The sequence below is a fragment of the Rhinoderma darwinii genome, chromosome 11 (genome assembly GCF_050947455.1).
Source record: "Rhinoderma darwinii isolate aRhiDar2 chromosome 11, aRhiDar2.hap1, whole genome shotgun sequence".
In the NCBI taxonomy this organism is placed as follows: Eukaryota; Metazoa; Chordata; class Amphibia; order Anura; family Rhinodermatidae; genus Rhinoderma; species Rhinoderma darwinii.
Genome location: NC_134697.1, coordinates 56,996,423 through 57,024,338, shown reverse-complemented (window position 1 = coordinate 57,024,338; position 27,916 = coordinate 56,996,423). Strand labels below are relative to the sequence as shown.

At 40.4% G+C, this 27,916-nt stretch overlaps 1 protein-coding gene across 3 annotated transcripts in view; it reads right to left on the bottom strand.

Moving 5' to 3' along the window:
* Positions 1 to 27,916, bottom strand: part of PALD1 (phosphatase domain containing paladin 1) — a 209,491-nt gene that overhangs the window by 44,732 nt on the left and 136,843 nt on the right. For all 3 annotated transcript variants that reach the window (XM_075841572.1, XM_075841574.1, XM_075841573.1), the window contains 4 exons: positions 22,767 to 22,964; positions 21,740 to 21,880; positions 19,328 to 19,399; positions 14,861 to 15,001 (listed from right to left, as the gene is read on the bottom strand). In XM_075841572.1, coding sequence (XP_075697687.1) covers positions 14,861 to 15,001; positions 19,328 to 19,399; positions 21,740 to 21,880; positions 22,767 to 22,964 — 552 coding nt within the window. The remainder of the gene's footprint in view (positions 1 to 14,860; positions 15,002 to 19,327; positions 19,400 to 21,739; positions 21,881 to 22,766; positions 22,965 to 27,916) is intronic.

Sequence of the window (27,916 nt, the reverse complement as noted above, 5' to 3'; positions counted from 1 at the left end):
AGGGTCTACTTTGGGTAACTTTAAGAAGAGAGTGTAGATTTTACAATGAGGTACACCATGTTCTAAACACAGAGCTCATTTGAAATGCCAAAGTGGTCAATCCACAGAAATTACAATTCCAGAATAAAAGTGGTTAGTATCAAGTTACAATGTATTCAAGCCGCTGCGAAATGAAGTCCAACAATTCTAGATTTAAAAAAAAATTAGCTTTTTATTTTGTGGAAAAAGTAATTCAAGTGGCCAAAACAAGTACAAAATAAAGTGGGTTTCATAATAAAAACGTAGATGGCAATTACAGCTGGAATGAAGGCTTATCTCTTGGGACCTAAATGCTTCACTTTGTCTCCTTCTAAAGCTAAAACAATGAACATATTATACTTCTCTTTCCTTTAAGACACCAATTTTCTTTTAAAAACCAATCTCGTAAAGAAAAAAACTTGTATAACCTCAGTGTTGCCCTCTAGGAAAAAAAAAAAAAAGACACGTACCACTTGCAAGGATTGCGAGAATTCGGACCATGTAGGAATTCTTGCAATAGTCACACAACTTTTTTGTCCCATTAGGAAACATTCCGTTCGCAATAACCGGTGATTTTACTGGAACCAAAAGATGTCTTGAAGCTCTAGACTTATTTAGGGCCTGTTCACTTCATCGTTGCCCTTCTGTTGAGGAGTTCTGTCAGAGGTTCCGTCAGGTTAACCCCTCAACGGAAAGGCAAACCAAAACCTCAGCTTCCGTTTCCCTCACCATTGAACTCAATGGTGACGGAAACCTAGATAATGGTTTCCGTCTGTCACTGTTGTGACAGGGTTCCGTTGTTTTGACTGCACTATTGATTGTCAAAACGACCGAACCCTGTCACAACGGTGACAGACGGAAACCATTAGCTAGGTTTCCGTCACCATTGAGTTCAATGGTGAGCGAAACCGAAGCGGAGGTTTCCGTTTGCCTTTCCACTGAGGGGTTAACCCGATGGAAACCTCCTACGGAACACCTCAGCGGAAACGAACGGTGATGTGAACACACCCTGAATCGTTATGTAGAACAACCGTGACATTACTATGATGCAACTATTTAAATTTTAAAGTATTATAACACTGCAAAATGTAAGAGAATTAATAAAAAATAAATGAACTAAAAAAATGTTTCATGCAACATTTGCATTATTTGTAGATGCTAGTAGTGCGGACAAACGGTGTATTTTATGTAAGGTTTATTGGCACTCAAGAGTACGACCTTTGTTGTAACCTTTAGATGTGCAACATTTATAAAAAGGTTACAAAATATAAAATTAAAAAGAAGGGTCTGGGGGTGGAAAATGTCTGTAATATTACCTGACAGAACAACAGGTTGGATAGGGCCAAGGAAAAAAATAAATAAATAAAAAAAAATTATAGGCAGGTAAAAGTAGTCTTCCTTTAATAAATTAGGAAGCCGGTGGAGAATATTTGGAGGTTTTATATAAACAACTTTCTGCCCAAAACCACTCTTGACACCCCAAGAATGCAGTAAGCAAGTATTTTGCACGTGGGCCAGGACATATCAATGGATGAGTAGCTATAGGGGACAAATGAAAAACTTAAGAATAGCACAAATAGTCTATTTTCTTGCCCTCCCTTAGGTCTTTTCCTTGCTTGTTACCAGAATACGAATACAACATTCCCACCTCTAAAAAGTGCGCCGTCAGAAGGTGTTATCCAATGGGTCTACTTTATCATAGAAGAGACATTTCTTGTAAAGTAATTTTCCTATTGAATAACAAAGATGACCAGTCCAGTAATAAAGTTGTATACATTATTGCATATGGCAGTGGAGTGTGCATAAAGCTATACGGCAGTAAATGAGTCCATTATGGCTCCATACCATAGAGAAGTATACTATGGTGCTCCATGGGATGCCATATGTTTGAGATATTCTCCCCAAGAAGAAATTATTCCATATTAAATCGGGAGCGTACAGAGGTACAGGAGGGCCCCATAACAGCGTTCTACAACTGTTTGTATGGAGCCATAATGCCTGTGCATGAGGCTTAAAAGCTACTGTATATCCAGAACAAAACCTCTTGGATGACAGCACAGCTACTACCTGGGCAGCCAAAATTAAATCACTGTACATAATGGTCATGTGGTATAGATATATATACCTATTTTTTTTAATTAAAAAGAAAGAAAAACCATGTAAAATTCTAAAGGCAAAAATAGAGCATAAAATAATTGTTAGAAAGTATGTACATATATTCTAGTCTATTTTCCCAGACTATATCAAACTTCGACCAATTTTGGTTTTATTGTTATAGACAAGGAATGGGGCTTGAAATCTGTAGCATTTGCTAAATAAATCAATATAGATAATGGTTCAAGCACTCTAACCACGCAAATCAGATTCGCAAGAGTCAAGAGACGCTTCTCTGCTCAACATGTAGCTTTAATAGACTACATATTGGCTTTTATATGGTGCTGATCGGAGTGGAAAGCAATAACTAAGAGCAGGGGTGAATAGAGTTAAACATGCAACATCAGGAAGCACTTTTCTACTCGGGAATTGCAAATGTTTGGGAATGCCTACTGGGCATAATGAATGAGGCTGAAAACTGAAGGTAATTCAGGAATTAATTAGATGCTTTCCAAGAAGGGGAAGCATTAAAACTCAAGGGCAAGTTTAACCACTTGGATTGACCCTGTGCGTTTTCACAAATAATGAGATCGTCTCAAGTTCAGATGTTCCTGACAGGATGAGAAGCTTCATATATAGTCTCTCGTTGCTTCACCAATATTCAATATATTTACGGTTCGTCCCAACCACGTTATTATGTAACCTTGATTATTATCTTGAAAAATAGCCTTTCACTCCTACTAATTCACGTTTCACTCTTCGTATTCCACAGTAGCAGTCGGGGCTTACGTATTTTAAATTGAAATTTTAAATGTATTTGAAAAATACACAAGAAGGCCTGCTTCGACTTGTAGTTTTTTTTTTTTCATTCTGAAATGGTTTCATTAGTTGCATGATTGGTTTCGAACAAGGATTGCATGAAACTTTGTTATCACCTCCCTGAAAGGCAGTGACAGCAAAAAGCAACATGTTCACAGTAGGAATAGGGTAGAGGTAAAGGTTATTTTCACCCCCCCCCCCCCCCCCCCGGATAATGGTTGGAAATAGCTTATGTCGATCATTTTCTGTCATTGTTATAACATGACAGGGTCTTTAGAATTTGAGACACTGATCAGATTTACTGCTAGAGGAAATACTGTACACTATAGGGCACCTTAAAAGGCTACGTAAACCTTTGAACACTTTTTTTTTGTTTTTAATGAAACGATGTATCATGGTGTTTTAAGCAACTTTTCAATTGTTTTTTTATTAAAAAAATTTATAAAATAAAAAAAGTTTACTTTTTGAGATACTTGTGCTTTGTATCCTGGATACATATAAGCTGTATCTTGTGCGGGACTGACAGCTTCGGTGACCGTGGATTCACTTGTCAACGATCACATCTAAGTTGACAGCTTAGATGTAATCGATAACAGGTGGATTCTGCGTGTCAAACACGCAGGACCTGCTGTCACCGAAGCCGTCAGTCCCACTGACCTGACAGATTTAGACAACATCTTTCGTCTCCCTCCAGGCCGATGAGAAGTCCCAGTCGTCGGATCGGTAGTAGCAGCAGCCTGGAGGGAGACGAAAGATGTTGTCTTCAGACGCAGGGATGAAGGACCTGTGGGCAGAAGTGACGTCACAGTGCGGTCTCGCGAGACCGCGCTGCTCAGTGAATCTAGCTTGGGTGTAAGGCAGAGTGGTGCATGATGCGTATTGGCCAGCGTCATACACCTCTTTGTCATACGCCCACTTGGTTGAAAATTAAAAAACGCCCAGTTGGGCATTAAGGACCTCATTTGCATAAATGTTCTAAACGCCATAACTTTGTTAAAAAACATTGTTTTTAAAATAAAAACACATTGCTAGTAACTACATTCCAGCGCCGATAAACTGATGTAGGAGATAGAGCATTTTTATTCTGGTGACAGAGCCTCTTTAATAAAAAAAACAATTAAAAAGTTGCATTTCTTTCTTCTTTTTTTTATTAAACTGTGTTCAAAGGTGTACATGGCCTTTAAGGCACGGCTGTATTTGAGATCGAGGTCACACAGAACTCGAATAAGACACCAAGAAAAATATATTGACCCATACTGCACATGACCATCAGTGACAAATCTTGATCTGCTCCAATGTATGCCATATTATAAAGCTATTCTAATTTAAAAGCCTTAATGGAGGCACCATATTGCAGCACACATGGTGGATCTATATTATGGACAGGTAGTATAGCCCATGCCCCACTGTACGTGTCCGCTCAGACGGAATAAGTGTGCATAATCCCTTAGTGTTTTGATTTAAACATGTTCATCTAAAATACTAGAGAATTTAAAGAGAATGTATAGTCAGAAAATTTGTTTTTATATTAAACATGTTTTTCATATAACTACTAAGTCTGGTATCTATGGGTTACGGACATGGTACAACTCTATTACCACTGTTAAAAATAGGACACAGAAATGAGCAAAATGAGTCCACTATGCATAGTCCTCCCTGCACAGCGATCTCTGTATGTCACAGAGCATGCCCACAACACTCTCATAAAAGTCAATAGGTTGTTTTTCACTAGACACAAATAAATTAAAAGTACACGCCTATACATTCATTATCGTGTTGGGAAACCACCGTGCCAAGATTCCGTTTTGTATGTTAGATGTTTAGAATAATCTTAGCTTAATGTTCAAGTTGATGCTTGTGGGATTTCATGCTTCCATGGATCTAGGGAACAATTTTCCTATGGTTACAGAAAAGATTAGTAGGGTTTTTCTCTCTTTATATTAGGAAACCTTGTAGGGTGGTGGTGCCTGGCTAAAAGTTGATTAAGTCTCCATGCATTGCAAGAAATCCTTACAGAGCTGCCTATACTCTCTAACAATTCTGTGAATGTAATTACACACAAATAAAGAACCTTTTCATATAACCCAATATGATAATAGCCATTTTTAAACCCATTTCATATTAAATGAACCACAAAGCAGCTGCTATAACTTAGCTACTTTCTAAACGGACCTACAAGTGGAAGAAAAGGTTAGGACCTTTTACTGAAATTATTCCCTTTACGAGTGGGGAGAGTTTAGGATTATCAGAGAGAGTCCGGATAGGTAAGCAAACGCCTGAAACTGCTCCCTACCATCAACAGAACACATACAAAACAACTGCTAGGGAAACGTAATAATCGGGCCCCACAATGATAAATGTAATGGGGTCTCACTCTCCATAACGAGGAGTTCAAGAATTAAAAAAGGTTTATCTTGATCATAGTCTTCATTTTGTTTCTTGGGTTTTTGCTTCTTTCCTTGGCTTCTCAGCACATTGCATTTCATTATCCACTTCCTTAAGATCTGCCAACCATTTTTTCTCACCCCTCCATCATTCAGTGCTTACTTGCTCTCTCATCTCGAAGACTCCTCTTATAGAGCATGTGGACCTCCACAACAATTGGGCCCCATGACAGATGCCATGCCTGCTGTCCTGACAACAGCCTCTCCCTCTCTCAAAGCGCAGATTGCAGGAACATAAAAAGTACCTGTATTCTGCTGACAGTGGTGGGGAGAGCCGCTGCACTGTTTTTGATTTCCCTGCACCCGTCCCCTATTATTTCCCAATTGCTCCTGCTCGTAAAGCGAGCAAACGGTTCACCAGCGGAAGTATCTTCTCATAAGCATATGTTGAAATCTTACATGGCAACAATCTTACATGATAACAATAATAATTCTCAGTGAAACCCAGAATAATAGCAGCACTTGAAAAAAAATAAATCAAAACAATATGAGGATTTCCACCCAAAACATAACATTGCCCTTATATTAGTAAATCAGTAGCAATAGCTAAAGTTTGATGATTATATTTTATTTACGGGTGTTAACATTTTACAAATTTTCCTGTTTTGTTGTAGAGCCATTTTCTTGCAAAGTTGGCAACCATATGTGCAGGCCCTATTGGTTGTCAGCCTTGCGTTAGCTTCTCTGAACCTTCCGACAAACTGACAATTTACGATCTATCAGTAAGAGCCTGTTCACATCAGTGTTCGGGTTCCATTCAACCTTTCTGTCAGAGGAACAGATGAACGGAAAGCCAAATGGAAACTATTGCTTCCGTTTGTATTACCATTGATTTCAATGATCATGCTACCATTTCAGTATATTTCCGTTTCGTAAAGTTTTCGTTTTTTGCATGGAAACAATAGACAACTTCATGAACTGTTTGTTCTTTATGAAGGCTGGTTGAAGCACACCAGTGGAAGAGGGGTAGTTCTACAAACACAAATTTAGTAGCACTGGCCACACAGTATGAATGTTGGGCCAAGAATTAGCCACGTTGGAGATATTGGGTACTTCCAGTGGAAGGAGATTATCAAACGTCGAGAAATCTTAATACAAATAACCCAAGTCTTCCATTATGGATGGATTTGACACTGGACTTACTGCACAGTACTGTGGGACATCTGCCAATGTACTTCCGCCTATTCAGATGCAGGAGTTTACAACTGGTTTACTAAAGCTGCAGCACAATATAGTATAAATACAATGTATTGCCCTTGTTTAAATGTGCACCTCCAAATTTTGGCAAGTCATGATTTTAAATAAAAATTCCTTATCCCACAACAACACTTTAGCATTATTTTGGAATAACATTTGTCAAAATGATCATGTAACACCACAATCTACTTTGGAAATTGTTAATGGAAAGTTTTGTACCTGTGTTTCCTGCACACAAGGTTTGCATAATAATGTTTTGAGACATAGCGGGTTTAACACAGGAAGAGAACAGGATGCCCATAAATACACCCATATGGTGTCAATTACTGCCAGTGCCAACCAACAGACAAAAGAGTAAAAAGGTCATATCCATCAAACTTCCATTGTTCCCAGCTCCTACACATATTGAGAACCAAAGTATATTTAATGAATGGTCGTGTCCTTAACACCACATTATCATACTGAATGACAGGTATATTTTTATAATTGTAAATCACGAATGTGCTGTTCATGTAATAAATCATTGCACCATTATATCTGTTCACTAAATGATACCACATTGTGACATTTTAGAATTAACCAATATAAAGGCAAAACACACCTAAAGTAAGAAACATTAATATTACATAAGGACTCTACATATCATATCTGTATCCATAACATGGCTTTTTTTTTTTTATCTGAACACCTATAAGTAGCGGAGTTAAAGTTCTGAATGAACATGCTACAGAACTACAGAAACACTGCAGTATCACCCAGTGGAGAAGAGAAGAATTACCAATTATGATAAGATACATGAAAGTTACAAAGCATCAAGATGACCTTCTCTGTATGATCTACAGATTTTCTGTAGTAAAGTTATCGAATGTTATGACAAATGCCTAAACACATCCAAAATCAATGGATCTACTATGTATACTAAAGTTTTGGGGGGGCTTTTTCCCCTAAAATGTGATCCCATTTGATACACCCTCTAATCTTGGGCAAAGGAAAACATAAGGCTTTAAGGATCTGCCAGGCACAGCTTCTGTATCCACGCCCATAGGTAATCAGTCTGCACCTGCTTCTATGTCTGTGAGACTGACTCCATCTTCCACCACTCAGGATGGCAGGCTTAGGAGTGGGAGAGCCTATCACAGCCTGGCCAGACGGAGCTAGCTCCCGCCCTCTGTCTATTTATACCTGCCTTTCCTGTTCCTCCTGGCTTGTGATTCTTCTTGTTTTGTTTCCTGGCCCTGCTGCAGCTTCTTGAACCATTTGACCCTGCTTCATATGACCCTGGCTTACGGACTACTCTCCTGCTCTGCGTTTGGTACCTCGTACACTCCTGCTCTGACTCGGCTTGTTCACTACTCTCCTGCTCTGCGTTTGGTACCTCGTACACTCCTGCTCTGACTCGGCTTGTTCACTACTCTCCTGCTCTGCGTTTGGTACCTCGTACACTCCTGGTTTGACTCGGCTCGTTCACCACTCTTGTTGCTCACGGTGTTGCCGTGGGCAACTGCCCCTTTTCCCTTGCTTCTGTGTACCCTTGTCTGTTTGTCTGTCGTGCACTTATTGAGCGTAGAGACCGTCGCCCAGTTGTACCCCGTCGCCTAGGGCGGGTCGTTGCAAGTAGGCAGGGACTGAGTGGCGGGTAGATTAGGGCTCACTTGTCTTTTCCTTACCCCCATCATTACACTAAGGGCTCATTCAGACGAGCGTGTTCCTCGTACGTGGGCTGTGCATTGAAATAGCTCGCAGCACACGGACCAACTCATTTCAATGGGGCTATTCAGACATGCAAGAGTTTTCACGCAGCGTGTGTCCATTTCGTGAAACTCACTGCATGTCCAATATTGGTGCATTGAAGTCTATAGGTGTGTGAAAACCACGGACAGCACACGGACGACATCCGTGTGTGCTCCGTGTTTCACACATCAGTTACATAGAACAGTAGAATTTTTTTTTATTTTTTTTAAAAAGTGCTTGCATGGACGTGAAAAACGCATGCCACACACAAAGCACACTGATACCAATACGCAACGCACAGTGACATGGAATGTAGGAAAAACGCTGCGTTTATTACACGCGCAAATCGGACACTCGTCTAAATGCAGCCTAACACAGCGAGCATCTTCTAAATCAGCAAGAAATTGATGATGAGCTTCATTACACCTCCTATGTGAAGTAGTAGCTTAAAAAATGTGAAGCTGTTACTAGTATATTACATATATGTAATGACTAGACTATTTCACCCTACAGCTCAGTGACAGAGGATAGATAATCTGAGCATTGTTTGGGCAATGTTTGGTACCCCTGGTTCAGCCATTCATGCTCGTTGAATGCTATGGACCTATTTCGCCCATTAGCGAACCCATCTTCAGACCAGCTTGCATAGACAAGACATTTGTAAGCCAACAATTCTTCTCTTGCAGCTGCAGTCACCAGTCGATGACCTTCTCTTTAAACACCAAGTATTTTGGGAAGAACTAGAGATGAGCACATTAAAAAAAATACTACAAAACCGCTGTGTATGGAATGAAATGGCAGAATGAATAGACAGTAGGTGTGACTGGCAGAATGCCATACATGTACACAGAAGAAGACCGGAACGGAAAAGGGAGAAGATGTCCATGAATCTTTTTAAATGGAGGCACATTTTAAACCGTACGGCTATACCAAATATTGAAAGTGTCCTTTAAAAACGACACATTTTTACAATTTACTTTACTAGAAGTAAAAAAAAAAAAAGATGCTACCCGGAAGATACTGTCTGTGGAAAGAGATCCCAAACTATAATGCCAGATCTGCAATAACGCAGTTTGTTTTAACTATAAGGAAAGGAATGCTACAAGTTCCCCCTTTCTACATATCACTTCATCATTTCTAGCTCGCAGGGCTTGGAGATCATACATTTGCTTTAATTATTACTGAAGAACATAGTTCAACATCTCAGTTCATGAACAAAATAGCGAACACTTTTTGCTTATGAGGCCAATTCGACAATTCTACATAGAAATTATATTCATTTTACGCTTACTAGAAACCCAGATGTTATAAGCTCTAATATGAACGGCTACTGTTATCAGACATCTTGTCGATCTGTTTACGATTACGGTCCCGTGAGATTCCACCAGCCAGCGAGCAGCTGCCAGAGTTGCATAAGTTTATTTCTTTGGAAAGTGGGATCACGGAAGATAATAAAATAAAAAGCAATAACAGATCTGCACAAGTTTAAATACCACTTCGGAAACGGAGAAATAGTCACAACAAGAAATACTAATGAATTGTAATGCAAATATAAATATATACCATATGTACAGAAAGATGATGAATGATCAGCTTACAATAAATATATTACCAGAGTAAAACACATTGTCAGTTATGGAGAAAAGATCTACAAAATGTCCAAGCAAAGCCGAAAGTGGGCACTATGAGTGAGCCTTCTCTGATTATCCTCACTATATAAAGTTTTTCTAAGTGTTCAAAAGAGTTAAAATTTTCTTTAATATGAAAGATTTACTTAATAAAAAAAAAAATCAGAAATAAAATCCAGGCTTTACAACATCAACTTTTCAACGCAAAGGAAGGTAAACCTTCGTGAACCAAGGTGTTTTGGGGCGCAAAACAAAAGCCCCCAGAGAAAATAGCTGCCCCCAGAGGAGACCACGTGGCAAAACTCATGTCAGGGCTGTGGAGTAGCAGGTGTTTTACTTCCAAATACTTTGTTTGACGTGATCTTCAGAATGGGTCAATATGCAACTTTTGATTCATAACCCACTTGTATATAACTTTATATATGCTATTGATTGATGCGAGTCTCAATTAATGTTTAGAATGGAAGTTTAGGGCTACTATATGTCATCAGGAATTGTCTATAGGTATTGATTGGGTGTCACCTACTGCACCATTATATGTTTTCATTAGCAGGCTTTAGTCTTTAATATATTACAAAAAATCCTTTAAAAACAATTACCGTATATATCGGCGTACAAGACGACTTTTTACACCCTTAAAAAAATGTCAAAAGTGTGGGGTCGTCTTATATGCCGGATATTGTCTACATTAGGGATGCACGTTGCAGCCGCACAGCTCAGTATAGTGACACATGAATGTATGGGAGCGCGGCTGCGGCTGTGTAATTCAGCCACAGCCCCGCTCCTGAGTCATGATAAGTTCGCGGGGTCAGGATGATGCAATGCGGCCAGCGCTGCACTAATGAGCGGCGGCACTGGAGACAGAACATGGCGGGCGCGCTACAAAACACCCCCATGTTCTGTCTTCAGTGCCTGAACTGCCGCTCATTAGTGCAGCGCCGGCCGCATCACCTCATGCTGACCGCGCGCGCACTTCCTGTCAGGAGCGGGGCAATGGCTGTATTACACAGCCGCAGCCCCGCGCTATAACGGCGGAGATCAGAGAAACCTCTCATCTCCGCCGTTATTCCCCTGAATGCTGCGATCACAGCTGACTGCAGCATTCAGGGGAAAGTGAGAAGGGGGGATGCCCCTTGATCGCGTCACAGGGAATTCCTGTGACGCGATCGAGGGCCATACCATATATGGGCAGACAGCCCAGGGTCTATTGACGGACCCCAGGGCTGTCTTACCATATTTCATGTTGTTAGGACATACCCAAGTATGTCCTAACAACTGCCTGTGTATTATCCGTCCACAGGTTAATGTACTGGCACATATCTGATATATGTCAGTACATTAAAGTTTAAAAATAAAGTAAAAACAAAGTATTGTTAAATTTTAAAAAAAATACACCTTCACCTTTTTTACAATAAACATTAAAATAAAAAAATGAAATAAACACGGCTTTCATTCACTTATTAATGTGAGGCATGAGGTGCGATGAATTTACCCTCCATGTTCCTCACATTAATAGTAATTAACCCCATCATGTACCTCGCACATTAACCCAATATGACTGAGAAACATGATGGGATTAATTACTATTAATGTGAGGCGCGTTCAAAATTCATCACACGTCGCGCCTCACATCAGAAAACGGAAGAATTTTTTTTTATTACTGTTGGCAAAAGTATCGAAATTGGTATCGAAATCGCAATACTAAACGAAGTATCGGTATCGAAGTCCAAATTCTGGTATCGTGACATCCCTAGTCTACATATTGTCTACACACAGGTTGTGTGTTACCTTGTGAGCCTGCAGTCCGGTACACAGGCTCCCGGGATGCACGGAATCCGCCACGGAAATGAGGGAAGCCGGTATTAGCCGCCAGGGAACATCTCTGTAAGATGCTCTGGCCCGCCCTTTCCTCTCATTCCCTGCCTCTCAGATCTCGCGCGATGAAGCAGCCTATCTGCGCATGCGCGAGTTCAAAGAGACAGAGAGTCCTGGGTCCTGCCGCCGATGGCCATAGTGAAGCGCTCCTGCACGAAATGGTGAGTATATCTTAAATTCTATATTTTAAGGGTAAAAGTTGGGGGTCGTCTTATACGCCCAGTCGTCTTATACGCCGACATATACGGTATTGTAAATTATTGCATACAGGCTATATAGTGATCTATTTATGCCTTCTGTGCATTTGTCGAAGGCTACATTCACACATGATAGGGAAGAGTGGCCGTGTGACTGCAGTTTCTTTAATGGTCGTCACACGGCCGTTTTCAGAACGATGTAGTTCTATGGCTGTATTCACACGGCCGTTTTTTTAACGACCTAGGAATACTGGCCATCAAAAAAATAGGACGTCCTATCTTTGCAGTTTTTACAGTCCGAAGGCCCCTAAGAGCTTAATCGATCAGTTTTTAGCAGTCATTTTTCCGGAATCAATCCTTGTGACGGACATCAAAAACCGATCCTGGCCCTCACAAAAGGACCCCTGGGCACAGCACTACTTTAAGCGCGGAGTCTGGGGAAGCCCCTGTTGTCACATATATGAACAGTGATGTCAGGGGCTCCTCCAGGAGCAGAATCCCCTGAAACTCTCTGGCTGGGGATTCCGCACGTAGAGTGAGCACCAATGGTGCTGTCTACAAGGGGGGGGGGGGTGTAGCGCTATCTACATGGTGGGGTGTGTGTTTTTTTTTCGTTTTTTTTAACGACCATTAACAAAGGATGGCAAACGGATGACAAACGTCCATTAAAAACGGACAGACTGACTGGAAATGGATAAAAATTTTCAGACACACTGATGCAAAACGGCCATGAAAAACTGACAGTTGATCTGTTTTTAATGGCAATTTTTTTCCACTGTCATGTAAAAGTACCCTAAGGTGGGATCTATAGGTTTAGATAGCTTCTTTGTCTGTCTAAGGCTTAGTTCACACCGTCGGTTTGTTCCATTGTTCTCCGTCAGAGAAGCAGAATAAAGGAATAACGTAAGCAACGGTTCGGTTGCACAATGGACACTGCCGGCGGCCAACAGAACCCATTGACTTTAATAAGTTCCATCGGTTTTCTGTCGGGGGGCCCGTAATTTTACCGGAGACAATAGCGCAGCTGTGTCCAACTACTGTAACAGAGTGTGGAGTGGAATGTTTTTCAGTTCCGCTCTCAGGTTTATCCTAGGGGTCCATGGAGGTCCTATCTATGTTGGCTGCACAGGTAATCATGTCCCTGAGCAATTACCCCTAAAACCAGCCCTGTAGAAAGTATATTAAATAAATTCAGTAAGGACCTGATGACTGAAGAACTTTTCAGCAGAATACAGGCTGTCTTCCGGTAGCCCGTGCTGGCACTGTATTGACAGAATGCATGTGCCTCTAATGAAGGTTACAACAGTTCCAGTAAAGTGTTTTTAAATATCAGGGTTTCGTACGTGATCAGTTATAGCAGTTTATTCTCCTTTACCCTAATGTGATTTATACTTAGAAAAAAGTTTCAGTGCTATATTAACTACTTGCCAACCTTACAGACTTGGAACGTGTAAATCAACGAATGTCAGTCCAAACCCAATACCGTGCCAGACATCCTCTCATTTGCATAAAACAGCTGTCAATAACCCAGAGGCAGGAGGCCATTCACGAACTATATACTGGCAGCTACACTGGATATCTTTCCGCTGAATCATTCCAGACCACCTGCTCATTTTTCATATGGCAAAAATCAGGCAAGATATTGGACAGTTTTTAGGGCCAGTTAGGAGACATGACTCATACCAAATATTTTCAGCAGGTGTCTCAGCCTTGTATGCATTGGCCCGGATTACAGCGGTGCCAACAAGCAGCAGCTAATGAGTATAAGATCACGTTACTGGAGAGCAGTTTCGACACAATTAGGCCTATCACTGATACACGGAGCTGGGTTTTCGGAGATGTTGCGTATGTGTGAAATGAATAAAAATATGTTAATGCGCAAAAGAAACCAGAGACATAATTAGCATGTTTACATGTTAAATGAACTTGAGCCTAGTAAGAACTTTCTACGATGACCCTCTAACCTAGAAAGAGACAAATATAACCCATTTATTGCAATATTCATTTCTAACCTAGCTTCCGGCTATCGATCCGTAAACACTGTAAAAACCGCAACAGATTTACGGATCGGAATTTATGCTCCCTATTGAAGTCTGAGGGCCAAACATACAGCATCTCCGCAGAAAACCCGCAAGAGAAATTGACGTACTGCAGATTTGAAAGTCGCACCACAGAACACTTTCCACACGACTTTTCTGCATTTTTTTCCCCTGCAGCGCGGGCATGAGATTTTCGAAATCTTATTCACTTTGCAGCTACTGTAAACGCTGCAGAATTTCCACAGCACTCTGCTGCGGAAAATCTGCAGCGCTTACGCTAAGACTTCTCACAGCTGAGTGTTTGCTACAATATATACAGCCTAGACAACCTTTTAAAATTCTCGTCACATTGTAACACTACTTCTTTGCTAGGGGGGTTGCTGTGGCAAGTTATGTGTAATCCCTGCCTAAAAATGAAACTTGCCCTTTTGAGCTACTTTAAAGAAAATATTAGAGAATAATTTAAAAAAAAAAAGCAAATTACTTTGGAATCGCTTCCGCTAACCACTGGAGTAATCTGAATATATTGGAGGGCCACTGAGGGAAACTGAAATTCTCATCGATTTCCTCGGAAATCGATCAACTGGCTACAGACGGTGTATGCAATGAAAGGGTTCCAGACGGTCATAAACTAGTTGAAAGGCAACTAAGCCGTAGTGAATCAGATATTTCCCCTGAGGTTTTGCAGTACATCTGGATCAGTATGCAGATAAACAAAAAAACAATTCCAATAAAAAAAATGACATTGACCAAAACTCAAAGATACAACTATATGCATAACAAGTATATGACCAGAAGAAGGAAACCTGACTACTCACCTGCCTGTATGTACTAATGATGATCTCTCGCAAGTGATAATGCATGGGAGTCATGGTTTCACTAACAGCGTCAAGTGCCATGTCGACTTCTTTCTTCATTTTGTGTCCATCTGGCAGTAGCTGAACAATTTTCATCACTACCTAAAACATAAAATACACATAGAAATGTATTACTACACCAAAACGATTTCAAATGGACTAAGCAAATCACAAATTTGGGGAAAGTTCCACTGGATGTAACCTTTCCATCACAGGAACCGATGAGCGGAAACCTTTATTACCATAGATTTCACGGCTAATGCTTCCATTGCAGTTGGTTTCCGTTCCACAAGGTTTCCATAGTAGTCTACGCTATTGTTTTCGTGAAAAAAATGGAACGGACACAAATGTAAACTAACTGCAACGGAAGAATTACCATTGAAATCAATGGTAATGCAAACAGAACTATGGTTTCCATTTGGCTTTAGGTTAATCTGTTCCCCTGACGGAAAAGTCGAATGGAACCGATGAACGAAAGTCTAACGCTGATATCCCATGATCCCAACAGATGTAAATGTGTCAAAACAAATCATACAAAAGTAAAAACAGTACTAAAAAAAAGTGCACATTGTTGCCCTCTAGTGGCGGCTAATGTGAAGTGATGACCATACACCGCAACAGTCTGCGGAAAGCCATGAGGCTCATTTTGTATGAGCAAACTGGGCCAAAGTTTTAAGACAACCCCCTACTGTCTGTACTTACCAGTTGGGTTAAGAATACCACTTTGATTTTAAAAGGATAATCATTTGGTATGGGGTTATGATATTAAACATATTAAGATATTGCTCCAATTTTGGCCAATGTGTTTTATTGGCTGCACTATTGCAGTGTATACGGCCAACCAACCTACAAAATAAAAACCTTGTATGCTTCTTGATGTGCTCACAAAAATATAATTTGAAGGCAAACAGGTTATATTAGCTGCCAAAGAGATACAATCATATGGTCACTATATATAATCCATCCGTGTGCCTATCGCTGGTCTATCACTGGACAAAGTTGATCTCTGCAGTTACGTTTTTATGAACTTGTAGCATGTAAATGGTAAAAACGCCGATAATGCCCTATGCATGCGTTAGCCTTACAATTTCTTCTGGAAAAAAAAATATGATTTTACAATGAAAAATAATTAATGGAATTAGATAAGAAAAGTGGAGCTTCTACTTCCAGCTTTAGGTCAAATGGGAAAAAAAAAAAGGATAACATTTTAAAGGGTGTGTTAAATTTTACCCAATCTTTTATGGAAGGGCACATACATGTCATGGAACCAAGTGGTCAGGGAGCTGGAAACCGCTACTTCAGACATTAATGAAAACATTGGGGGAAGCCTAGAGGATGTTGGTGGACATCATTTCCCTTACATAAGCTAAAATACTTAAGCACATCTTGTGTGTTTAACTGCTACTTCCTGTAAAGAGTATGTGGGAGGTCCTGCTGCGGCGCGCCACACTTCTCCACGTGGGAGTATTCATACTGCAACAAATAGTACCTGGCAGTGGATCAAGCTAAATAATAGGAGATTGTGGATTAGACCCTACTGCAAACTGACATGGAAACCTCGACCGCACATTCTCCACCTAGTGGGTGGCATGAAGAGATTTGGCATGAATGAGAATAACGCATTAAAAAAAAGAAGGCATTAAAAAAAAGAAGGCAACGCCTTATTTGTCACGTAAAGTAACATAATACATATTATCATGCCTGCTCATGTTGTATTATTTATTGCACTCCTTTAAGGAGAGCCACAATGCGAAGACATAGATTTAGAACTAAAAATCAATCCTCTTAAATATAGAGAATATTCATTCCACTTACATGCACAGTGGTTATTAAGAAACATTAAGATTATACTAGATTAGATCCAAGAGTACGTGACTATCTTAAAGAGACGGTTCATTTTTATACATCGTGACATGATATGTAAGATGATGTCATCTGTGGGTCTGTGAGTAGGAACCCCCCCCCCCCCCAATTATTTCTAGAATGAAGGGGTTAATGGTTTGCCCCATTCAAATCAATGGGACTTTCTCATTCTTTGAATGGATTTCAGTGGTCTGAAGATTTCCAAGCTAAGAGTCGCTGGACCTCTGTGCCCAGAAGAGGATCACAGAGCCCTTCCTTCTAGCGATCAGAAGGGACCCAGCTCACAGATACCTTCATTACACTTTATTCTTTTGCTTGCAACACAAATCACAGCTAAGTGACTGGCATATTCTTCATTCTTTATAAATCAGGGGCGTCGCTAGCACCAGACATCCAGGTATATGCCCCAGATTTTTTTGCCTGGTGAGCTGCATCTCCGGGCAAGCACCACATTTATGTCCGGCACCTCAATACTGGAAGTGACATGCAACATGAATTTTTTAATTTTTTGGTCTGTGGTACACTCTGTTTTGGGACACAATTAACAATGAGGGCAGTCTGGGGAACCTTTATTACTAATGGGGGCACTCTGAACGAGGCACTATTACTATGGCAGCAATGTGCGGAGGCACTATTACTATAGAGTACTGCTTAGCACAATATTATTTTGGCTTGACAAATATTATATTTTTCTGGTCTCTTAGGGGCCCTTTTTACTCTCAGGGGTGAGGAGTCAAAGATTTCTGGTGGCAAACTCTGCAATATCATTCCCAGGAAAAGTAATCATGGAGATCTGGGACAGATAGAGAAGACTCCATTTAGAAAAGACGTTGTCACCTGTGAGTCACTGAATTTAAATGTTTATTCCTCCTCTGGCTGTGTGTGATTAGTATCTTCTAATATGTGTGATGGTCCCCAGTTGCCGGTATTAGTTGATGACTGTATTATCATATATAGATAAGTGTTTATGACAGGGCAAATTGTTTGGGGTCAGGTCTAATGCGGGACAAACATTTATAGATAGAGGTTCCAGGTCTCACAGCACTAAATTTAATTGCAAAGTAATATCCAGAAAAAGTGCACTTCTCAGGTGGTGTACCCAAAGTTTCCATAAGATTTTAAATAGTGATGTTGTCTTTGATAGAGATATACAGTATTTTTTTTTTTTGGGGGGGGGGGGGGGGGGGTTGCCTTGGGGCTTGTGCTCCTATCAATGCCCCGGTTTATAATTTACTTTCATTCTGAGATTGTAAGCTCTAGCAAACAGGTCCCTTTTTCGAAGTGTCTACAATGTTTCAGTATATACATATAAATGGAAAACGGCTGAAAAATATTTTGCCGTTTTCATTAACGTTTTTAAGCCGGCCATACATATAAAGGTAGCTGTCGGCTGAAGAGTAGTTTTGCTGACAGTTATCCTACCCAACTCCCACATAAAGACGCCTGTTCACCTTGGCCAAACGTGCATGTTGTTTTTGCATGAGAGTGAGAGATAAATGGCTGCTAGACAGCCCTGGCACTGCTTACATCCTAGGGAAAAAGGACCCTTGTTCCTCCAACAAGATACTTTAGGGATAGTCTGGGACTTTAAAGTTGGCCATATTTTTAAGAGGATCCTGCCAATTTTGACGGGATCCACATACATTCTAGTCTGTGCAGTGCAGAAATAAAATCTGTTGTTGCTATCTGGAAACTGCCAACAAGGTTTACATGTTAATCATATGGATGTCCTTGTGTTAATAAGCAGAGATGCGCTGTATAAGAGAGGTTTGATAATGCGATTATAATTTCTATTATATATTGTGTTCCAATTCCTCACCATTATAAAGATCTTGGTTTGCTATTGTGAATGGGACCATTCTATTTTACAGGCTGAAAACCTGTAAAGCCCTATTACCTTTAAGGCTCTGTTCACACTTGAGTCACAAGTTCTGTTTTAATATGGTCCATAAAAGATGATATGCATCCGTTTGGATCCATTTTGGAACCAATCCTTTAGGTTGCCTTTTCTTTTTTCCAGACAAAATAATGCACTAGACTCTCAGAAACGAGAAGCAATATTAGTTCAGGGTGGGGTATTGAGCCTCTGAATACAAGAATGTTTGTTTTTAATCGATGACTACAAGTAGTGATCTTGAAAATGGTGAGCTTTTATTAAGATTAGATTATGTAAAATTAGAGAGATGTTACAGGGGTTGCTCCAACCTTACAATCCGTATCTAGATGTCCTATTAAGGCATGTGGACATCGTGAGGAAGCTCAACTTGAAGTTATATGATGATAATCAGAATATTAGAATAAAGTCGCTGGTCTGCCAGGTAGTAATAGGTCTTCGTGAAGTAGTCCTATGTTCATTTCTACACATTTACGGAGTAGACGTAGTAACAAACTTGGAAAATAATGACATCACGACAGTAAACGCCTACAAAGAAAGATCAACGTGCCAATAATAACCACTATTTTAGGAGACCAACTCGCACTTGTCCCTGCCACAACAGCCAATATAGACAGAGTAGTATTAAAGATGCGGAGACTAAGAGAGGCGATGTACTGGAAGCGTCTTACCTCAAATTCTCCTTTGGTATATTTGGCATCTGGAACACTAACAATTTCATCCTCACTAATTTCAGGAATGCTCTGCAATAAAGATAGAGAAACGGTTTGTGAAATGGAGCGCACATTCTGTTGTCTGGATCCCTATTACACAACATTAATGCAAGTCCGCTTTAAATTATATTAAAATTATATTATCTGACATTGTGAACATGGTGGATATAGTGAGAGGCTGGAGAGAGAGATGAATCTTCAAAGGGTTCACCAACTCATTTTTATTTTTCCTTCACTTAAGTGGTAAAACTGCCATAAACTTAAGACCCCACAGTAATCTGAGACAGACTGCTTGCTGGGGAAAACCTCATTGAAAATACTGGTTCCTAGGAGGTGTGTTCCTAGCAACCAGATTGACAAACATGATTCACAGCTGTGGATACAGCAGCTGACAGGGAGGAGAAAGCCAGCGTTCCATTGGCCACATCATTCTGCCGTATGAATTAGAATTTTTTAAGAAGAATATAGGTGGAGTAAAAAAGTTTTACACACAGTGTATTATATACATTAGTTTAATATTTGCATAGGATATGTGGTGGTGTTTCCCAAGATTGTTTCAGGGGAAGTAATGGTGGGGGATATGCTCCACATATGGTGGGCAAACCCAGTTGTCCGCTCGCTCTTGCAGTCTCTTCTCAATCCCTTGGAAATCCTTCTCCATAAACTATTCTCATTTAACCAATTTGCCTTACTGTTAAGCAACAATTTTTCCATGTATACATTTTTTTTATTATGGTGGCCACTAAAATTCATGTTGGACTGAACTCTCTTCTTCTAGGTAGATCAAACCAGGATTAATAATATTCTTATGAAAAAACAGAAGCCACTGGTATGGCGGTTGGATTATGCATGTGATGACTATAACTCAATCTGCCTTAAAGGGGTTGTGTCATGACAGACATTTAGGACATATCCACAGGATATTCCATAAATGTCTGAGAGATGCGGGTCCCAGCCCTGGGACCTACACCTATGTTCCGAACATGGGTCCCCCAACGTCTTGCCTGGCGAGGTGACTGCTAGCTGCTGCATCAAGGCTGGAATCTGTGCACAGCAGGACGGGTTTCCAAAAACAGTCGAGCTCGCTTTGCTATGCAGTTTACTTAGCTCCAATCTTCTATGGGAGTTATGGAAACCACGTAGCTTGGCACACTCGGCTATTTTGAAAACCTATCCTCTTGTACACTGATGCTTGTCTGGATGTGGCAGCCGGCAGCCACCTCACCAGGCAGTATGGGGTTGAGAGACCTCCACTCGGGAAATATGTGCGGGTCCCAGAGCTGGAACTCACATCTATCAGACATTTATAAAATATCCTTTGTATATGCCATATATGTCTGTCATGACACAAACCCTTTAAGGCTACATGCACACGTTGCGTATTTTGCTGCGGAAAATATGCTCCTAAACCGCAGCAATACGCAGGAAATTGGCAGGTAAAAACCGCACCTAATCGTGCGTTTTTCTATGCGTTTTCCGGTGCAGTTTTCACGTTTTGATGCATTTTTCAGCGCGTTTTCATGTTACGGATTTTGATGCGATTTTCCACAGCACTAGGCAGATACAATTCGCAAGCGGAAATGCAAGGAAAATTGACAAGCTGCAGATTCTAAAATAGATCAATTTCCATCCCGAAAAACACTGCAGCGTGTACATGAGATTTCCTGGCATCTCATTGACTATACTGGTACTGTATTACGCTGCGGATTTGCCACAGGCAAAACCGCACGTAATACGCATCGTGTACATTGAGCCTAACGCTGTCATATTAGATGTGTTTACTTGCGGTATTACAATATATTACATTGTACCATAAATGTACTTTTCACTTACATGTGTGATATTGTGACACCTCCTGCAGCCCCCACTGGACATAACATCCACCATAGCTGTATACGGTTTTATCCTACCATGTTTTACCTATCTTAACACCCTGCCTTTCTGAACTACCCACTACGTGGGGACAATAGTGCATCCTTCATACATAAAAACTTTTTAAAATGAAAAAATGTGGGTGGAGAACCCCTGTATATAATAAGGATTTGGTTAATTGCAATAACTTTTGTCAGAATTGCAATTAAATCTTGGTTTCAGCTTGTGTTCCAATAAAGAATGATATTGTTTTCTGCTAGTCGAGTGTTGGAATCCCGGCTCCTTCTAAATCTCATAAATCAGAATTGCTCAGTATGTCCCCATACATGGCCAGTTCATTGCATGTAGTCATATATATTGAGCCACGCATGGTCATTAAACAAATAACTGAAGGAGTGGATGATTCTGAAGACGGATACCAGTAACTTTACATGAAAAAGACAACTTGTTTTCATACTTCACCTATTAATATACTTTACTTAATGACTTGATACGTACATTGAAGTGCCAAAGTGTTAGTAATGCAATGACCATTGCAGTCGTCGTCCTTCCTTTGCCACCATGACAGTTGAATACAAAAGCTGCATTGGAGTCCTCAGCAAGTACGTTCTTCATTGCCTGAAGAATCATGTCAAAGTCCTGCAAGACCGATAATATACTGTTCAGCATTATAATGGATTTTTATTAAATATAAATAAAATACAAAAACACAGAATAGGAGCGGTTAGCGTGAATTGAAGGAATCCAGGCTGCTGTGCATAGACAGATGAGGAGTTCTAGACTCCACTTCTAAAGGGGGAAATTCTGGGAATTCGAAAAATTTAATTCTCCATCTTCAGGTTGACTCTCATTCCAATACAAAATGCAATTTTATTTTCCATCTCTCAGAATTGTTCAGCTCCTACAGGTATATACTTATATGATCAATGCCTGGACAACACTATTAACAAAAGGGCGCAGAAAATTTGTGGCATTGGCTTGCTATATATATATATATATATATATATATATATATATATATATATATATATATATATATATATATATATAAAAAAAGAGAAATACAAATTGTAAAGTTTGTATCCCCCAACAGTGGTTACCGGAAGACACGAATTTGTATAGATGACATCATCCTCAAGGGGGGTTTCTCACCATGAAGACAGCCAGACACACAGCTGACCACTACGTATTCGTTAACCAGCTGTTATTTCTAGGGAAAGTCTCGTCCAGCCATACACATCTCCTGAATAAATGGCTGTCCATGTAATACATGGAGGAGCCGGTCGAGCAGATCTTTGCTGGCAGCTCCCGGTTCTAACTCTAAGAGGGAGGGGTCTGAAGCGGGGGACCCTGCTCCTAAGAATCCACTGCTGGAAAGTGAACTTTCAATATAATAAGAGAAGTAAATTCAGCAGCAATGTTTAACCATAAATGAATGATTAATGCAGAAGTTGTAGGAAAGCCCCAGCGTTAGGACAACGTGCCTCCTACCCCATGATTTATTTAATTATTGCCTCCTTGTTACCTGTTCCCTGGGAGCACAGAAGTCAGAAATGGGGATTCTTTTGTACACCAGTCCTGGGTATGTGCTTCTTTGCTGGCTAAAGATTTCTTGCATTGTCCGACACGTTTTGAACATCTTCATTTGCTTCTCCTGTTCAAGGAAAACCTCCAGCCACTTTTGGGACGTTAGGATATGATTTGCTATTGTGGCTTCTAATTTCTAACAAAAGAAATAAAAGGATATAAATACATTTGTTGAGTACAATTGTTTTCATTAAAAACAATACTGATATATGGTACTGTAATTAATACGGTATGGCAGTATGTAGTACCATGTCCAATTGTGACTAAGTTGTAAAAACATTTAAAAGGATTTAATATGCAGAAGTATAAATCCCTTTTTTCAATTTCTGGCAAAATGTTAAAAAAAATAATACATATATACAGTGAAGGAAATAAGTATTTGATCCCTTGCTGATTTTGTAAGTTTGCCCACTGTCAAAGACATGAACAGTCTAGAATTTTTAGGCTAGGTTAATTTTACCAGTGAGAGATAGATTATATAAAAAAAATTAAAAAAAATCACATTGTCAAAATTATATATATTTATTTGCATTGTGCACAGAGAAATAAGTATTTGATCCCTTTGGCAAACAAGACTTAATACTTGTTGGCAAGCACAGCAGTCAGATGTTTTTTGTAGTTGATGATGAGGTTTGCAGACATGTTAGATGGAATTTTGGCCCACTCCTCTTTGCAGATCATCTGTAAATCATTAAGATTTCGAGGCTGTCGCTTGGCAACTCGGATCTTCAGCTCCCTCCATAAGTTTTCGATGGGATTAAGGTCTGGAGACTGGCTAGGCCACTCCATGACCTTAATGTGCTTCTTTTTGAGCCACTCCTTTGTTGCCTTGGATGTATGTTTCGGGTAATTGTCGTGTTGGAAGACCCATCACGAGCCATTTTTAATGTCCTGGTGGAGGGAAGGAGGTTGTCACTCAGGATTTGACGGTACATGGCTCCATCCATTCTCCCATTGATGCAGTGAAGTAGTCCTGTGCCCTTAGCAGAGAAACACCCCCAAAACATAATGTTTCCACCTCCATGCTTGACAGTGGGGACGGTGTTCTTTGGGTCATAGGCAGCATTTCTCTTCCTCCAAAAACGGCGAGTTGAGTTAATGCCAAAGTGCTCAATTTTAGTCTCATCTGACCACAGCAACTTCTCCCAATCACTCTCAGAATCATCCAGATGTTCATTTGCAAACTTCAGATGGGCCTGTACATGTGCCTTCTTGAGCAGGGGGACCTTGCGGGCACTGCAGGATTTTAATCCATTACGGCGTAATGTGTTACCAATGGTTTTCTTGGTGACTGTGGTCCCAGCTGCCTTGAGATCATTAACAAGTTCCCCCCATGTAGTTTTCGGCTGAGCTCTCACCTTCCTCAGGATCAAGGATACCCCACGAGGTGAGCTTTTGCATGGAGCCCCAGATCGATGTCGATTGACAGTCATTTTGTATGTCTTCCATTTTCTTACTATTGCACCAACAGTTGTCTCCTTCTCACCCAGCGTCTTACTTATGGTTTTGTAGCCCATTCCAGCCTTGTGCAGGTCTATGATCTTGTCCCTGACATACTTAGAAAGCTCTTTGGTCTTGCCCATGTTGTAGAGGTTAGAGTCAGACTGATTAATTGAGTCTGTGGACAGGAGTCTTTTATACAGGTGACCATGTAAGACAGCGGTCTTTAATGCAGGCACCAAGTTGATTTGGAGCGTGTAACTGGTCTGGAGGAGGCTGAACTCTTAATGGTTGGTAGGGGATCAAATACTTATTTCTCTGTGCACAATGCAAATAAATATATATAATTTTGACAATGTGATTTTTTTTTTTTTTTTTTATATATATATATAATCTATCTCTCACTGGTAAAATTAACCTAGCCTAAAAATTCTAGACTGTTCATGACTGACAGTGGGCAAACTTACAAAATCAGCAAGGGATCAAATACTTATTTCCTCCACTGTATATATATATATATCTTTCAGCAGTTAGTTCATTATATCGGATTCAAGGGATGGCCAATATGACTCCTATTAAAACTCCCACAGGGGTTTCCGCCCAGCATTCCCACGGTACATAAATGGGGTGTCCCATTTGGATGACTCCTTCTCTAATTGAAGACCTGTTGACAACCATCTGATCATTGCGGGGCCAGCAACTGAAATCCTCGACGATTAGCTGTTATCATGAGCTGAAGTTTTGCATGGCTGCATATTTCTCATTCAGAAACGTAGTATTATCTGATGCCTGTTTAAATGAATGACCAACCATGTAATACTTGATCGTTATGAGTCCTCCAGAGCAGAAAATGCAATTTGCAGTGGCTCTTTACTCTGGCTAAGGCCCCCTGCACATGGCCATAGCGGTGTGCATGACCTGTGATTACAGGCTGTCAGCCACATTTGCGGGCCATGCTCCCATTATAAAGTATGGGAGCACGGTCTGTAAAAAAAATAAAAAAAATAGGACATGTACTATTTTTTTTACGCAACCTTTCTATGGCCCGGACACCTTCCCGTAAATATACGGGAAGGTGTCCGTATTATGATCCGCAATTATGGTCCGTAATTGCTGATCAAAACTGCGGTCATAGGTTCCCAAGAAGGAGACCACTCTCCATGATGTTCATATGCTGCAATAAGGTATATAGAGAGGGATTGCCCTATTAACCCCTTTAAGTGCAAATGCCTTTGCTAGTTAGGAGTCACTAAAATTTGATTGACAGACCCAGTGAAAGCTGTAATGGTGACCATATTGGTTGTCACCCAACATTTGCAAAAACACAACATCATTAACATTTAAAATCAGGGGGGAATGTTCTTTATAAGTCCCGGAATCATTCAAATGTGTTTAGTTGAACAGTTACAATTTGTATTAGCAGATTTATTCCGGTCTCAAAAACGTGAAATGATTACTCAACAGTCGCAAACAACTATATCCACATACACTATATAGACAAAAAGTATTGGGACACACCTCAGTCATTGAATTCAGGTGTTTCATTTAGTCCCATTGCCACAGGTGTATAATATCAAGCACCTCGCCATGCGGTCACCTTTACTAACATTTGTGGAAGAATGGGTCGTTCTAAAGAGATCACTGATCTCCAGCGTGGTCCTGTAATAGGACGTCACCACTGTAACAAGTCTGTTTCTGAAATTTCTTCCCTAACAGTTGTTGCAAACTGGAAGTGTTTAGGAACCACAGCAACTCAAACCTGAAGTGACAGACCACGTAAACTTACAGCGCAGGGTCGCCAAGGGCCGTGGCATCATTTGAGGCATTAAAGTCGCCAACGCTCTGCTGACTCAATAACTGCAGAGATCCAAACCTCCTCTGGAATTAACATCCGCACACAAACTGTGCGCCATCACGGATCAGCTGCATGTAAGCCTTACATCGCCAAGCACAATGCCAAGCATTGGATGGAGTGGTGTAAAGCTGCCGCCACTGGACTCTGGAGCAGTGGAAACGTGTTCTGTGGAGTGATGAATCGCGCTTCTCTATCTGGCAGTCTGATGGACGAGTCTGGTTTTACAAATTCCAGGAGAACATTACCTGTCTGACTACATTGTATCAACTGTAAAGTTTGGTGGAGGAGGGATAATGCTATTGGGTTGTCTTTCAGGGGTTGGCCTAGGCCCATTAGTTCCATTGAAGGGAAATCTTAATGCTTCAGCATACCAAGAAATTTTGGACAATTGTAGCTTCCAACTTAGTGGGAACAGTTTGGGGTTCAGCCCTTTTCTGTTTCAACATGACTGTGCTCCAGTGCACTATGCAAGGTCCATAAAGACATGGTTGAGTGAGTTTGGTGTGGAAGAACTTGACTGGTCCACACAGAGCCCTGACCTGAACCCCATCCAACACCTTTAGGATAAACTAGAACAGATATTGTGAGCCAGGCCATCTCCAACATCAGTGTCTGACCCCACAAATGATCTTCTGGATGAATGGGCAAAAGTTCCCACAGACACTCTCCAAAATCTTGTAGGAAGCCTTCCCAGGAAAGTGGAAGCAGTTTTACTGCAAAGGGGGGGACCAACTCCAAAATAATGCTTATGGATTTAAAATGTTACGTCATAAAAGCTCCTGTAGGGGTAATGTGTAGGTGTCCCAATACTTTTTCCCATATAGTGTTTCTCTATGTAATACCCTCAGCTTTTTACCAGTATGGTGAATGTTATCATGTACTACAAATATAGATTATTGCTCATAGCCTACAGACTGGACAATAAGCTACAATACATATTCATACACAATCTGACTGAAAAAACACAGTCTAAATACAAAATATTTAGGATCAAGGAATATATTACATTTCCAATAACGCCTAGTTCACACCGAGTTTTTTTTGCAGGCAGAAAATTCTGCCTGGAAAAATCAGATCAGTTTTTTTGGCACCACATGCATTTTTTGCAGCGTTTTTCTTTTTTACGTCATTCCTCTACAGGCAAAGGAGAAAAACGCGTCAAAAAACACTGCGGCCATTCGCTGCGTTTTTTTCAGTCTCCCATGGATTTTAATGGGGTTTTTGAGGCGGAAAACGCCTCAAGATAGGTCATGTCGCTTTTTTTCACTGCGAGTGGGAAAAAACGCCTCTGCCTCCAATTGAAATCAAAAGGAGGCGTTTTTGGATGTTTTTTGGTGCGGTTTTCGATGCGGTTTCCGCGTAAAAAAAACCCGGTGTAAACAGGGCCTAAGGAGGCCGTATTTTAATTGTTATTTATTGCTGTAATTAGTCATTGCCTTCAGACGTTCTGTTGTGGTCATATTTATACCTGAATGAATGCTCAGTTCATCAGTTTGTTAGGAACGAGTGGCATCACTGATACATTGTTTAGCGTTTGTGCAGTGGCAGAAACCAGTAATATCCACTTTGTTTATACTGCCCTCTGGTGTCTTTGATTTTAGTTCAGTCTCCTCTTTTCCTAATCTAATGTATCTTTAAAGACCCTATTTCCATGAATTATTTTTGAAAGAATCACAAACCCAAATAAAAAAAGTGGTTAAATAATCTGTCTTAGTTAGAACATAGTTTATACCTGTGGCATAATACTAGACAGACACAGCCTAATAATACAATACTTATTACAGAAACAAGCG